Raw genomic sequence first — 15,717 nt, forward strand, 5'->3', positions numbered from 1 at the left:
CCTCCTCATAATTAAGATTTATGGTTGGCCTGGTTTTCACGGATTCTCCAGGACTGGACGACACTGAGCATATTTACAGTAAGAATGATCGCAAGCAACCCTCCTCACAATCTCAGCTCCTTCTCCATAACTTGTTGCTGTTGTGAATTGGGCCGATGAGGGACAACATGTCTGTTTTGACTGAGGTGTGGTGGAGGCAGGGTGGGGAAGGAGAGAGGGGTCCGGACGGCTGCCCGGCTGGCCTCTGAGTCACAGTCTGTCTGGGATGACTCCTCTCACAGAACAGAGACACAGACACACACACTCATGACAACTGGTGAAATTACAGCACACATTATGATCTTCATGAGATTTACAAAACAATACACTTCAGTGGCTGATGCTGATTAAGAGCTCGAGGTCAGGCTGTGTTCCCCCTGTTAAATGAGCTGCTCTATAAATGAATCAATGGTGTACTGTTTCCTAAAACAACATACAAGCCAGCTGCCATCCCGATGAATGAATACGTTAGTAATGTCATAGCTTTGACTGTATGTTGGAATGATTTGATGTGTAGTGTGGCACAGGGTGTGAGAATGGGGAGCCAAACGAATGAATCAGGGCTGAATAAAGCAGGAAATCCTGGGACATACACTGTGCCCGAGAGGCACATATTATGACACCAGACCTGGAAGACACATCTGACCTCTCCCTCTGTTTGTGTCTTTGTCTGTCAGACACATACACACTTCAAAGCTACAATTACATTCAGATCTTTGCATACCCCTTCTGAGTCCCTCAGTGTGCTATTAACCCCAGACACAGGCCTTCAGTACACGATCTGAACAATAAGTTTTCTTGAGCGATTGAATATTTTCTCTAAATGACTGTGCTGGCTCAAAGTCAACCCTCTCTGACTGTTACTGCCTCTGTATTTCTGTCAGAGCTTGTGGGCCAAGGTAATCAGAATGGAAGTGGGGGAGATGAGAAAATGGACGCCCCGCAGGGCCTCACATTAAACTTAACGACGCTGTATAAAAAGAGAGTCAGCTGCTACCTGCCGCTCCATCTCTTGCTCACACTGTCTTGCCCTGTTTGCCTCGGATCCCGTCGTCCTGAGTGAGGCATCAGACTGTGGAGGAGAGGACTGATCAATGCCATCTTTGTCAGGACGCTTCTCAGGTGACCAGAGCAACTGGTGACTAACAGGATCGAAAACACTCTCTTCTGGCAGATTGGGTTCACGGGAAGGCTTTGCTCATATGGTTCAAAGAGGGGTATTTATAGGATCAGTGACGTCACAGAGATGTAAACAGCTAAAGAAATACAGACAAGTTGGATTTTTCATCAGCTAACTATCTTCAACAAAAAGATAGGCAACAGTCTCTGTCTGCTAAGGTGAAATACATCACCACATGTAAAATAACTTTACCTTTAGCACAGACTACAGTTCACTTGTCCTGTATATTTATGACACAAAAAGATATAGATTGATCAAGAGATTCTGTGCGTAAATTTGTTGCACTTCAGACGGATGTATGTGCTGGAAATAGAGAACATAAAAAAAATGCTGCCTGCTATGGGTGACGGTCTTAAAAGACCACGCTACAGTTACCTTAAACCCAGACAACCTCACATTCAGTATGAAACCAGTTTCTATATGAATGAGGGGGGTGTGCTCAAGATGGGTGAAATTCAGTGGAAACAGGCAGTAGCAGACTTTTCTCCTGTTTCTGCGGGACTTTTACATGCATACAAATAACTGAACTACTGTGAAAACCCAGAAAAGGTTGATTTGCATGGTTCTCAGAAATGTCATTTCTCCAGTAACCCAACTTTCCTTTAGTTGCTTGATTGTTAGAATAAAGTGTGGTGACCTCCAGGCTAGCAGGAAATAGGAACATAAAAAAGAAAATGCAGGGATCCAATTTCTTCTCAAATATCTAATTCAATGACTTTTCAAGGACTTTTCAGACCAAATTCCCTCAAATTAAATGACTCAGCACAGCAAAGCTTGAGAGTCGGATCTGTTTTAACACTGAGGGTTTCTATTATGGCAACTACCAGGCTGTACAAAAGCTCACAGACAACAATTTGTATGTGTGAACACTTCTAAACAGTGCTGTTGTGTTACAGTGATGGCAGACTTTGCCTTCTCTAACACAGCACAGCAAAAAATATTTTGTGTAAATTGAGTGATACAAGCATATTAATGAGTTGAATAGCTTGAAACAATGGCCCAACTGTGGGAGATACACATGCAGACAGCCTATTAAATAAAGTTTAATGGAAAAAAATATCAAAATAATTTCAATTTCTCTTCTTGCACAAAATCTTAAAATTCAAGCACTTTTAATGATCCAAGTCTATGTATGTCTTGTTGTAAAACAACAACAACAACGACAACAAAAAAGTGATGATTTTCTCCCCTTCAAATTTACTACCTTTCAAGGGTTTTGAAGTACCCATGGGGACCTAGTTAATGATTTACATAGAACAATAGGTTCACAATTTTCAGGTCTATCTTAAAATGATAACCAGGCACCGTATGAACTTTGAAACAGGTTTTACTTGCTGTCCCACTCAAAATGCTCTTTCACTATAAGTCAGTGATGAGGCACTAAATCCACAGTCTTCGTTCTGTGCAAAAATGTTTTCAGAAGTTTATTTTAGGCTAATTTAGAAAAACCACTGGGTATCTTCTGAAGTTAGCCTTTTTAGTAGAAACTCCCCTCACACACACAAAATCAAAGTACAGAAAGAGTCCAGATCAAACTGTAAATTCAGACAGTAATTAGAAAGTCTGAGCAGCAATTCAACTCTGTTAACTGATTTATGCCTACTCCACGTTAGATGTGTAAGGTATAACATGTTGCCTCTATCTTTACAGTCATTATAAAAGAATTAAAAAGCTGATTGTGATTTGGAAAGTTCCAGTAGGATCCAGTGAGCAGCTCATACAACCCCCGGCTGCCCTTCCCTGACCTGTGACTCTCCCCCGGCCTCCCTCCGAGCAGGGCTGCCCGCCTGTGGTGCTCCTCTAATGCCGATGGCCTTGTGTGGCAGGAACAGCCATCTGCAGGCCCATTGTCCTGGTAATGGACTCCCGCCTCAGAGATGGACTCACATGGAAATGCATGCATTCTCATAGAGACATGCCGGGTTCCCCCCGTGGCCCCAGCACACCGGTTTCTACTGGAAAACCTTTTCAGGTCTCGACTCTTCCTCTCTGCACCTCAATAGCTTTCTCCCCAAGAGCCTGACAATGATAGTACCTCTCTTGACACATGAGTCTGAAGGATTTGTCAAGCTCAATACAAGACACGGAGAGTGGCCAACTCAATCAAAATGATGGATTACTGATTACTATCAGGATTACTCTCATTTAAAGAACCAGTGCAGATGAAACTGCAATGGTGTCTCTCTTGTTGTCTCATTTTCTGTCTTCTCACTTTCAAACTCTCACAAACATAACTAGCACCATAACCTATTGTCCCTTCCCAGATCTTTAGAGAAACTAAACCCAGTCCTATCACAGTCACCACTGACAAAGTGTAAACACACCAGATTCCTGCAGATGGTGAATCACCAGCACTTTGGCACCAAAGCCTCCAAACAGGCCTCATCACTACGGCTGCTCTCAAAATCAGAGAAGACTTCTATTTTTCCTCTTCATACATCACCACATTAAGCTGCTGAGAAAGTGTCACAAATCAGAGTTAGCGACTCACAACTGATCAAACGAGGAGACTGGGGGTCCAGACAGCATGTCAAACACAGGAAAGCTCCCTGTTCCATTACCGCATGCAGTGGGTGATTTGGAGCTTTTCCTGCTGTATATCTCAGCCTCAGTGGCTGATGAAGCCCCAGCTGAGATAAGAGAGGGGAGGACAGGGAGGATTGGGCACAGAAAAAGATGAATCTGTTGCCCTGAAGTTATATGGAGCATAGCAGCAGGGGCTGCTTTGTTCTCTGAAGTCTTTCTAGGGTTATTGACTTGAATTTTACAAATTCAAGTGTATAAAATGCACATGTAGTAGGATAACACAGGACACTGGTCATAAGTAAGTATCCAATATTTTTTAGGGTTTTTCTCAGGGTTCTCAGTCTTGTCAAAAAGATGGGAAGCCTGTGCAGGTTTCACAAGAGGTGAAAAACTGCAAAATGAACAATTTTAAATAAATAACAGCATGAAACTTTTTGACATACAACCGCTTCAGATCTTGATCAAAGCCCAGCTCAGCGTGAGTTTGCAGAATTTTCTCCCAACTTAAACAATGACTGTACACGCACGGCTGGTCTTGAAGAGGAGACATCTGTACATTAGTCACAGGACATAAGAAACCTAACAAGTCTGATCAGACACAGCTCCATCTGACCTGGTTATCAGATCTTGTTATCAGCCCAAAAGGAATCTAAGGAAGGTTTTATTGTGACTTACGGGCTTCAAAGCAGAACTATCTTTATTATTATCCTGCTGACAGAAGGTTATAGATTTAACCTTAAATGCTTTGCATGGCAGGAAAACAAGAGTGAAACCCATCTGCCAGAGGTATAAGAATCTGTTTCCACAAAACACATGAAGAAGTAATACATCACGTTTGAAATGTCGGACACCCATTTTTTTTTTGTCCCAAACAGACAGTAATTGGAAAAACAGTCGAAAAAGGAAGAACACTTCACTTGATTGAACAGCTGTCAAAGGACAGAAGTTCTTTTTCCACCAAACTGTTTTTTTTTCTTGGGTCTAGCTCTCAAAAGGAACATCAGACAGTCATAAATGTATGATGGAAATTTTAAGTCACTTATGTTCAACTTGTTCTAAAAGAGGTCCTTTGCATATTCTCTACATTTTATTTCCAGCTAATAATAAAAACAAAAAAAAAATCTGGAGTGGTCATTTTTGTTAACAGAGGTGATGAAAATGGCTGTTGACAGTTTTAGAGCCTAATGACGTTTAAGCCTTGGATCCAAACCTCTCTTTTGAGACTGAATTTCTGTAACAAACTGTTTTCCGTTTGTCATTCAGAAAAAACTAGTAAACTGATTTAAACTGCTGATTGAGTGAAAACTTTTAGAAATATTTATTTTTTTTAAAAAGCACCAGTTTGGATATCAGGTCATATTCTTACTATTATGTGAGTAAGACATTATATGACTGTGACATGATACACATTTCTGATTACCACACAACTATGTGCCACGGTGTCGCAATACACAATATTTTCTTAATGAAACTTTTATTTGGACACTCCCTGTTGGCTGAACGAGAAAAAAAAATTATTTGTCATGATTACAGGAATATTACTTATAAAAGCATTAATCACACACACACACACACACACACACACACACACACACACACACACACACTCCCACACACACATGCACACACACACACACAGGAGGATAATTTATAAGGAAGCTGATAAATTAAATAAAATAATTATACATTTCAATTAATAATGATAATAACTTAAAACTAAGAGAACTACTTACTAACTGAAAACAAGAAAACAGTACGTCAATGAAAACAACTTGGTGTTTTGTACATTTTCAGTTATTTTTAGGTGATTTATATATTGTATGTGTGTATATATATATTATTCAGCATATATATATATAAATATATATATAATATTCAGCATGTTCTGTAGGGTATTACACTCTCTGACTTCTGCGTCCTCTGTGTGTGTGCTAACTAGCTCACCTGACAGGCAAAGAGCAGGAAATTAATTGTGTAGTATCGTATTATGTCATGTGAGAATGAAATCACCATGGCCAAAGTCCAACGGTCACTTCAGTCACCCACAAAGACAAATACTATCCCAGTCACAGAGACCAAATCCAGAGCCGAGCAACAACAACAAAAACAAAAACAAACTGAGCCAACATATCCAAATTCTACAATCAAGATACAATTTGAGTCTTTATCTATTCATCAAGCAAAGACATTTACTTCAAAGTGAGTCTTATTATAGAATCAGACACAACTTAAAAAGACAGTAAAGGCTCCACATGTTTATAACATTTCACGTGGGAAAATCAAACACAACAAACAACAAATTAATCTTTGGTGTGAACATTTCCAAAACACTCATCACACATCTTTTGCAGGCATGGCTTAAAATCATTATTTTAGGAATGTATCCATGCAACACCAAGAGGTAAGAATTTCACAGAAAATAGTTTCCATACATTCAATTAAATTAATAAAAAATAAAAACGGTTAATCTGTTGTTTTACTGATTTTGCTACACTGAAGAAATTTGGAAAAGTCCTGTGTCTGAGCTGAGATAAAAAACAAACAAGACGTCGACGTTTAGTGCAACTAACTTCTGAGAAAGAGGGCACACAGAGGACAAACATTTGAGTGTGTATGTTTGTATTTGTGTGTATGTGCCTGCACAAAATCTTTTGTGTGTGCGCATGCATATGCAACTGTGCATGTGCATAGTGGGTGGGGGCATCAGAAGGTGCCTGCATTTAAACGGGCGTTAAACGTGCAAATTCATTTTCAAGCACCTGCACAGTTAACACTGACATTGTGGTCTGTCGCTGCCTGAAGGCTTCAAATTGAAAGGCTGTCACCCATTCATAAGGTGACGTGTGATTGAGAGTGAGAGTGAGAGCAGCACAGAGGATCAGAGGTGAAGGTGGAAAGGGCCTCAGTGAGGAAGGAAGCTGACGGTTGACGAGTTGTAAAGAGGGAAACTTCCTTTAGAGAAGAAGCGGGCCATGAGTCAGACTGAAACCTGTCAATAACCAATCATCTGTCGCTCTGAGTCTGCAGCTCAATGAACAGTGACTGACAGAGGGGACAGGTCTTTCACAAGCCTACACACACACACACACACACACACCCACGCAAGCACGCACACACACACACACACAGTATAAAAAAAAGTTTGCAACTTTTTTAAATTTCTTGTTAAGCTTGTGCTATCAAAGTTTCATTGATCACACCTCCATTGCAAGAAAGTTATGTTGTGGCATTTAAACAGAATTAAAGTATTGTCTATAAAAATAAAAAATACAAATGCAGAGAAAAGAGCAATAAAAGCGTCTTTAAAAGCAGTGCCTGACCAAAGTCTTCTATAATTCATTTTAGAAAGCTCATGTGCAAAAAGACAACATGGCAAGGAGGAAAGCTGATGCAATCTCATCGCCTGATTTCAGCAAGTGTGTGTCTGTGTGTGTTTATGAGTATATGAATGTGTGTGTGTCCCTGTGTACGTGTGTGTAATAAACGGCACTCCCACCAGCAGGTGTGTTGAGGGCAGTTTCCAGCTGCAGCCCCTGGCATCTCTACAAGGACACCCATCATGGCACCCATCAGCACCAAGGCTCTTTCAACTTCTATTACATTTAGCCCCTATTAAAAAGAAGCAAAGAGGCTGTGCATGTGCATAGGTGTGATTTTGTTGTGTATTTTTTATTTAAAAAGTTTTAATGTCTTCAAAACCAAATCTAGTCTAATAGCTTCATGATAAAACCAGTCTCTTAATCCTACAAAATAACTTAATGCCGCTGGTAAACTCAACATTACACTGATGTTGTTTCCAGCTGGGCATACACAAATACTGACACATATAAATTTCCTTTGTGAAAACCCTCTCACTGGAACTAATTTCTTTTCTCTCCTTCCAAGATGTTCCAGGCTAATAAACATGATCACTTCCTGCCTGAGAGATCAGACACCTGAACGGCCTTATTTTATCAAAAAGATAAGAGTTTGGATCATGGCGATCCAGCTCTAGACACTCAAGACAATCTCTTGGCTTGTGCTCCGTATAAGATCAGGTAGGTAATAACCGATTGGCTAAAAGGGCTACGAAGTGCATCATGAGAGATAAAGCAGAGAGGAGGTTTCTCTGATAGACAGGAGTTCATCCTGTCCTGTGAAGCAGCCAGAACATGTTCATGCCCATAGTCATCCAGTGGAAAAATCCAAGCCATTAATCACCATGTAGGCTATTACAGCAGAGTGAGGAGCCAAAAGGGGAACAAAATGTGACAAAACCTCTGTTTCAAGGTCTGAACAAAGCATTTCAAACAGGATAGAGCAACAAGTCATCTCCCAAAAGTACCATGTTTAATTCAAAGCCACCTCTGACACTGTGACCTTCATCAGAGTCACAGAGAGGAGGAGGCAGACTTCACACAAAGGGACATAAATTACCTGAAGGCCACATGACCACCCAAAAGGTCCCTCAACCGTCAAGTTCTGCATTAACTCTTTCATGTGTGATAGCTACACACCCCACGGGGTACTTTTGGTGAGCCATCACACGCACACAAGTACTCACACACACACACACACACCCGTTGAGGCTTACTCACCCAATGAGGGAGACCATCTGCTCCACTATGTGCCTGCTGAAGGTGACGATCACAAACAGTTTCTGTATGACAAAGAAACACACAGAAAGAGCGAGTCAGTTACTGAACCATGAGGTCACTGTCAGGGTGCAGGAAAAAGGCAGTATGCTCATCATAGTTTGATCAGTAATTCCTTAACTCCCCCTCACACACACACACACACACACACACACACACACACACACACACACCCTACCCATTGTGCCCGAGCCCATCCCTGCACCACTAAGGCGGTTTGGTCAAAAAGCAGCTTTTGTCATGGAGGGCAAGAAATGAAAGGCCTGGGCTCTATGACACACAACCAATACAGCACACTTGGTCAGCATATCACACTGGCTGTCATCAGAAGAGTGTGTGTGTGTGTGTGTGTGTGTGTATGTATGTGTGTAAAGGACGGAAGGATAGACGAGTACAGGAATCAAAGGAGATGTGTCACTGCTTCAAAGGGGGTCTGGAGGCCGGCTCCTGTCCTGTCTGATTCCTGCTTAGTCACCGGGCCAGAATGGACAGAGAGGCGACTGGCAGCCATTCTGGCTCCTATCAGCTCCATGTCCGCCTGCAGAGCAGGACGGGAACAGGCACCCCATAACTGACCAGAACCTTCAAGTTAATTTACTTGCCCTTTGAGTTGTGTTAGGTTACAGTATTCCTATAAACAAACATGCGTTCTTTACCACTAAAAATGTGGTTTGACCCAGTAACATTAGGTTGCCTTGAACATGACATTAGAAAGGCTTAACCCAACAGAGCGTTTTGGCGGGTCCATCATTACAAACTCATGTTGTGCAGAAAAGGATTGTTCAAACCCACAGAACCTTATTTTAAATTCTAGTCCAGATCCCAAGGTTTCCAACGATACTAAATATATACTGCCCAATTACAGGGAAAAGTGTATAAAATGATACATGAGGCATCTCAAATTTTCCATTTTATGTAATGATGGAGCCATAAAATGTGATCCTGGATTAGAATATTTCACTCAATATAAATGTGTAGCTTCAATTAGCATAATATTTAGTTGTACAATGTGAAAATGTAAAAAAAAAAAAAAAAAAAAAAATCTTAACTAACTGAAGCCAAAAGTGGTCAAAGATCATAAACTACACCTATAGGAAACATGCAGAGTGAGATAAATGACACTGTAAGTGAACAAAAATAAATGTGACAGCTTCGTCAGTACAACACCTAGAAGGTCATTTTAACATGATCACAGCTAAGATCACCTAAGATCATCAGCACCAGGACGCCCCTATGACAATTTTAATTTCATGTGACAGTGCTCTTTGATCAGTGCTTAGTGACATTGTTCATTGTAACGTTATGTAACATCACCCAGGTCATGCATATATTGTTATTTGGTTTTCTTTAACTTTGTGAGGGTGTTAAGCTTCAGGACCTCAGTGGAGGTCAAACAAAATTAACCAAAGACTTAAAGTTGGCCATGTTGCAAAAATAACACAACTTATAACTGACATCTGCCACATTAAAAAAGACAGTCATTTGTTTGTTGTACTATTTCTGTGCCTCGCAGAAAATAAATATGAGGCGGTACAGTGAGTAAATCCCCTAATGGCTTTTTACCTACAACTTCAGTAACACATTTTGGAGTTATGCACTTGAATTGAGAATTTATGCACCTGCATCTCCTAAACAGTCACTGACACCTGATCTGTCATCCCACACAAAGAGAGGAAGGGACAGCAAGATGGCCGACAAAGGAAAGCTGACTAAGATGCCTTTAATGTGTCTGCTCGGAAACTGACGATGACATGGTCTTGACTCGCTGATTTCAGTTAACTGATACTGCTGATAAGGGCTACACACATCCCAGTCATAACAAGTTTGTCACACACACACAAGAAGGAAGCATTACACCAGTTCTCGGTATAAAAGGAACATTCATTATGAAGAATTGAATGATCTGACAGTAATGTGGAAGTGAGAGCATCTGGGTTTAACTGTCGTGTTTTTGCAACTTTGACAATGCAGAAATTCTGATAAAGAAGTCAGAGGGTGGAACAATAATAATTCTCTCATTTCACTTTTGCTACATGTAAGTCTACATTCACTACCACACCTCACAACTGTTTTGTCCTCAGCAAAATCACCCATCTCAAGGGCCCGACATGTGTATTTCCATGACATCACCCCTCATCCTCAAGTGACCTGCTGCGTCACTAACCATTCAACAGTGGACATTCAGATGTAAGGCTTAATGAGCACAAAAGGTGGAAACAGCACAGAATAAAAAAAGCCTCTCCTTGGAGACTGCCGAGAGCACACCTGAAGCTCAGGTACAAACCCAGATCATAAACATGCTTTGAAGCACACACACACACACACACACACACACACACACACACACACACACACAAACACACACACCCACAAGCCTCAAAATCCCCTTTTGTTCCCTCTTGGCCCATACGGAACAACATCACCTGCTCTTCAAATACTTCTTGTTTTCTGAAACTACTGAATCATTTGCATTAGAAGCAAAACCCAAAGCTTGAGGAAAATTAAACCAAGCAGCTACAGGAGAGATTGGGGCCTCCAGAAATGCTGGAGAACCGGGTGAAGTCTTTCTTTCCGTGAGACGGGGACACACCCCTGTCAATGGGGGCCCCCGGGACCCCTGGATGTAATCTGGTACTGTCAGTGTGAGTGTGCCTGCCATGCATGCCACCCCCTCTCCTTCCCTCCCAATCCCCCCCCATCTCTCCCTCTCTCTTTCTCCATCACCTCCCACAGACAATGTTTATCTGCATTAGCTCGTGCTCACTAGGTCCCCCCTGCCTTTTTTCTCAGTTTGGTACAGGACAATGCTGCGTTCTGCGTATGATAAGGAATGAGGCAGAGTGAAAAAATGCTTTGCTTTTAACCCTTCCTCTCTGTGTCACAATGAGCAAATTCCAACGTTTACTTAGAAAACAGAGAGTGGAGCCCACAGACATACTGCAAATTCCTGGACGCAAATTGAGGATTTTCCCGGATTAGAAGAAACGTCTGTGATGCCAAGTCTCGTAACAGTACTTTCTTCTTCAAAAGTTAGGATGTATCTTTTATTTTCCTATAAGTTTTCAATCTGCTGCAGTCTGGCCGGTCTACTGTACAATGCACTGGGGGTGCTGCAGCTGCAATCACAAAATGGTTGACTCCCCATACTTTGGCTGCACAAAATGGCCTCCTTGCTACCAGCTGAGTGCAGTACAGAGAAGCAGTGCATTAGTGTGACTCATGAACTAACACACTAAAACAATATGAGAGATGTAAGCAAAACTTAAACTTTGGCACAAATACGATTTTTTTTTTGTAGAAAATAGACAGTCTATCCTTTTTTTCTTTTTTTCTCTGCAGAAAAGAAAAGATAAAAGACGAGTATGTCCAGAGCTGTGAAAGTGTGCTTTACTGTATACAAGTATAAACTTCATGAGCACTTTTTGGGGGAGAAAAATCAGCCTTGGCATTATTGACATACATATGCATTTTTAAACTGCAGCAACTCACCTGAATGTGCATTTTGATGACTGCTTTCCCAATGAGTGTTGCACCAAAAAACGTCCAGAAGGGGACCAAAAAATGTCCACATGTTATTCCTGCCAGGTCAAACAAGGGATTTGGAATCTAAGGGAAAAAGGATAGAGATGATCAGACTTGAAAGTGTATAAATTCACTTTGAGAAATATGAAACTAATCATATAGAGAAACACGTGAAAAAATATAACCAATTATTAAAATACATGTAGTATTTTTTTCCCCTCTGCAAATGTACCACAACAGGTACACCTACACAAGGTCACTGATAGTGCCATGAGATAATCTGACACGTGTCAAATGTACATTACATAAGATTGACTTTTTCTTCATATGTTCAACAATTCAGAACTGCCATTGCCTTAAAATAATGCTTACATGTTTGTACAGCATCAATGCAGAGATGACAAAAACATTTAAACTGATAAACTCTAAAGTGGGAGTGAAGAATATTTTAATTTTAAAGATTTGATCAGACTTACAGAAGCGCAGGCTAAAATCCCAAAGAATCCCACCCTCTGGATGAGTTTCTGCACTGCCACTTTTGCTCGGGTGGCAAAGTCCTGAAAAAGAGCAGAAGTGGGAAAAATGTGTCATCAAAGACTTGCTGATGTTTAGGTGATCACACAGTGCATACTGTTTAAGTATATACGGTATATAGATGAATACAATACAATGCAAGACATTGCCTTGTTTGCAGGACACATCTCAAACATGCTACACAGAATTGTACTGAACAGCCTATTGCAAAAACTGCAATTTATTCTTATAATTACTGTTGTAGAGCTTCTATCAGATACATATAATTCAGTTTTTTATAAAAGAGTGGATAATGTCTGACAGATTGAGAAAGTTTAAAACGATTATTAATGATTTGTGTTTCACATGATAAATTATTTCTAATTATTGTCTGTTAAATTTCAGATTGATAAGTACATTTTTTAGGATTTAAATAATTGTCTGGGCCACCAAAGCTTTTATTAAGGGAAAACTACAGCAACTAGTTTTGCCAGTGTTTTTGTTTTTCTAAGCAATTATGTAGAAGAGGGAATATCACAGAGGTGTGTGAAAAAAATGTGTGTAGCCAGCTGCAATGTTTTTTTTAAGTGACTTTTAACAAATGTTTTTAAACCCATTCAGATGCTACGTTAAAATAAATGAAGAATTTAAGATTACATATTAATTTGGGACAACATCTTATAATCAAAGAGTTGCTTTTAGGATTTCTCCATCATCTCTGAATGTTAATGTTTCAGATTCTTTATACATTATTTGCCTGTTACCTGATATTAAACTGTTCCATTTTATATTTAAAAACATTCTGGTGTCCAACTGAAACGAAAAATGAGTGCATAACCAGTTTTAACAATTTCTTTTTGTTGTGGTATAGCTACAAAGAGCAGCAGATGCAACAGTTGCAGCTGATTTTCCTCCTTCATCTTAATGTGCCCTCAACAACATTTTCATCAATTATTGAGAAAAATATCAACTTACAAACCAAGAAATTATATCATCAGAAATTAGATGCACAGCAGTGTAAATTGTTTAGAACTTAAAAATACATATATTTTAATTGACTGTGGATCAGAGTGATTTTCACTCTTAGCATTTGTGCTTCTAAACCCTCCCCAGTTAAGGAGCTTTATTTTAAATGTTAAAAATCTCTAAAACCTAATATTTTAGCATGTACTTTTAAAAACCTTTGCACTGTTTTAATTCTAATGTATCCACAATTGCCGAAGAAAATGTGAAAAGTGTAAGTGATGAGGAACTCTTGGTGAAGAACAGTTGCCTGCTTGTGTATATTTATCACAAAAAAGTTTGAACATATCTAATAATACACAACTTCTTAGTGGGAATATTAATTTATTAAAATGTTTGAATGAAAAAAATGGGTTTCACAATTAAAGCAAGAATCACTTTACACTCATGACTATCCTGTCATCACAAATATCTTCAAGTTCAAAGCTAAAAAGCACTGATTCACCTGCTACATGTTCTAAAGCAATTACAATACTCTTCTCAAAACATTCTTCATGATTCTGGGAGAATGATAAACTGATTTTAGCTTGTCTCTATCTTGCCTCTGGTGCTAGTTATTAACACCATTGTGTGAGAACAAGACAAGAGTCTCTGGCCATTCCAGTGACTCACAAATTCTTACTTTTTCAGCTAGTCTTGCCCTATCCCTCTTGACAGCTCCACAAAAGCCTCTTTTCACAGCAGTGACACAGATTTTTCCTCAATATACCTTTCTGGGAATAGGAGCTTTAATCTGTTTGGATTTTACCTAAACTAGTTCTGGGAACACAGTGGGAATGCAAAGGAACCCCCAGATCCAGGAACAGGACTTATATATTTTTGGATGACACATTCAAGATCTAGGTAATTTCTAAAATAACTACATCCATGCCATGCTAGATTTACCATTGCTTAATTAAAACTGATGGATACAATCTGAGTTTTGTTTATTTGATTCTGAGTGGAAATCAAAACTCTTAATATAAACAACAATAAAATATACTAAAGACACTGCATTCCAAAATATTTGATGAAGATTTAGTTATTTTGTTGTTCTTAATATGTTGATAATTTGATGTGTTGGATTTTACAGCCAAAAAACTGCATAACGGCTTCCATTCTTTCTCTACATTCTACATTCAACTAAACTTATCTAAGAGTTGTGGTACTTTCATCATCAAAAACAATGAAACTATTCTTCTTTACAAAGTTAATGTTAAAGTAATGTAGTAATACTGCCTCTTTTCTAAATTCGAGGTTCTCAATATATCAAAGACATTATATTTATGTCATATTGGATAAAGCATGTGTTTTACACAACTCTTTATAGGCAAGCAATGCCTATTTGGTATCGAAATACATATTTTGCAGAATTAAGCCTTAAATGTATGCTTAATTTATCCTTCAGGGAATAATGCTCAAAAATAATACTTTTCAATGCTTTAATTTAAATCTAAGTCTGTGACTGTTATAAATGGATTTATTTTAGTTTGTACTTGCTATATGAATTTTTTTAGATGTTTTGTATTAAATGCATCCCCTTTCTTTCTTCAGATTTAACTTCAAACTCACTTTATATTTGGGAACGGAATAGTAATCAGTGTAAAAACCTCAACCTCAACCTAAATAATTCATGAACAACTGCAAATACAGTTCTTTATAATAAGTACATGAAGGATTTGTTTCAAAGTGAGTCAACCTCCGTTCAAAGAAAATACACACTCACTCAGATTAACTGCTGATATGAACACATAATTATGTTGGTATAAAAGCTAACATTCATCTTGAGTCATTTATAAAATTGCATATTTTTCCTGAACCAAATCATTTATTACGTCAGAATATTTCCTGATATTTTTCATGTGGCAAATTGTTTCAAAAATGCATCTATTGCATTTCAGAATGAAATCCTCAAATAGTTAGTGTTTAGTGGACTGTGTTTAACCATTTTAAGTCTAAATATCCTTAATGAATGTTTGCTACATGCAAAGTAGATTTTCCCACTGAAAAAACATCTTTTTCTCATCTAAAACTGTATCAAATAAACTGACGAAGGCACAGAAGAAAATAATGAATTTGTTTCATATGAACATACAAGTAATAATTGTTTTCTTCTCAAAAGTAAGGCCTCCGTTTCTAAAACATCGTAAAAAATGAGGCTCAGGAGGGGGCTGGCAATACATGATCATACCTAATATGGTCAACAAAACCAGTACAGTGCTGATGACATTCTTTGCAGGGTGCAACCAAGCGGACAGGAAACTTGAGAGACATGGGAGGTCGCCTAATAAGGCGGTGGTG

At 39.1% G+C, this 15,717-nt stretch overlaps 1 protein-coding gene across 3 annotated transcripts in view; it reads right to left on the reverse strand.

Annotated features, from left to right (window-relative positions):
• LOC311269615 (vacuole membrane protein 1-like) overlaps window positions 1-15,717 on the reverse strand; it is a 60,174-nt gene that overhangs the window by 11,553 nt on the left and 32,904 nt on the right. For all 3 annotated transcript variants that reach the window (XM_084373849.1, XM_084373850.1, XM_084373851.1), the window contains 3 exons: window positions 12,378-12,458; window positions 11,869-11,985; window positions 8,323-8,384 (listed from right to left, as the gene is read on the reverse strand). In XM_084373849.1, coding sequence (XP_084229975.1) covers window positions 8,323-8,384; window positions 11,869-11,985; window positions 12,378-12,458 — 260 coding nt within the window. The remainder of the gene's footprint in view (window positions 1-8,322; window positions 8,385-11,868; window positions 11,986-12,377; window positions 12,459-15,717) is intronic.

The sequence above is a fragment of the Pagrus pagrus genome (genome assembly GCF_965226575.1).
Source record: "Pagrus pagrus genome assembly, chromosome: 14".
In the NCBI taxonomy this organism is placed as follows: domain Eukaryota; kingdom Metazoa; phylum Chordata; class Actinopteri; order Spariformes; family Sparidae; genus Pagrus; species Pagrus pagrus.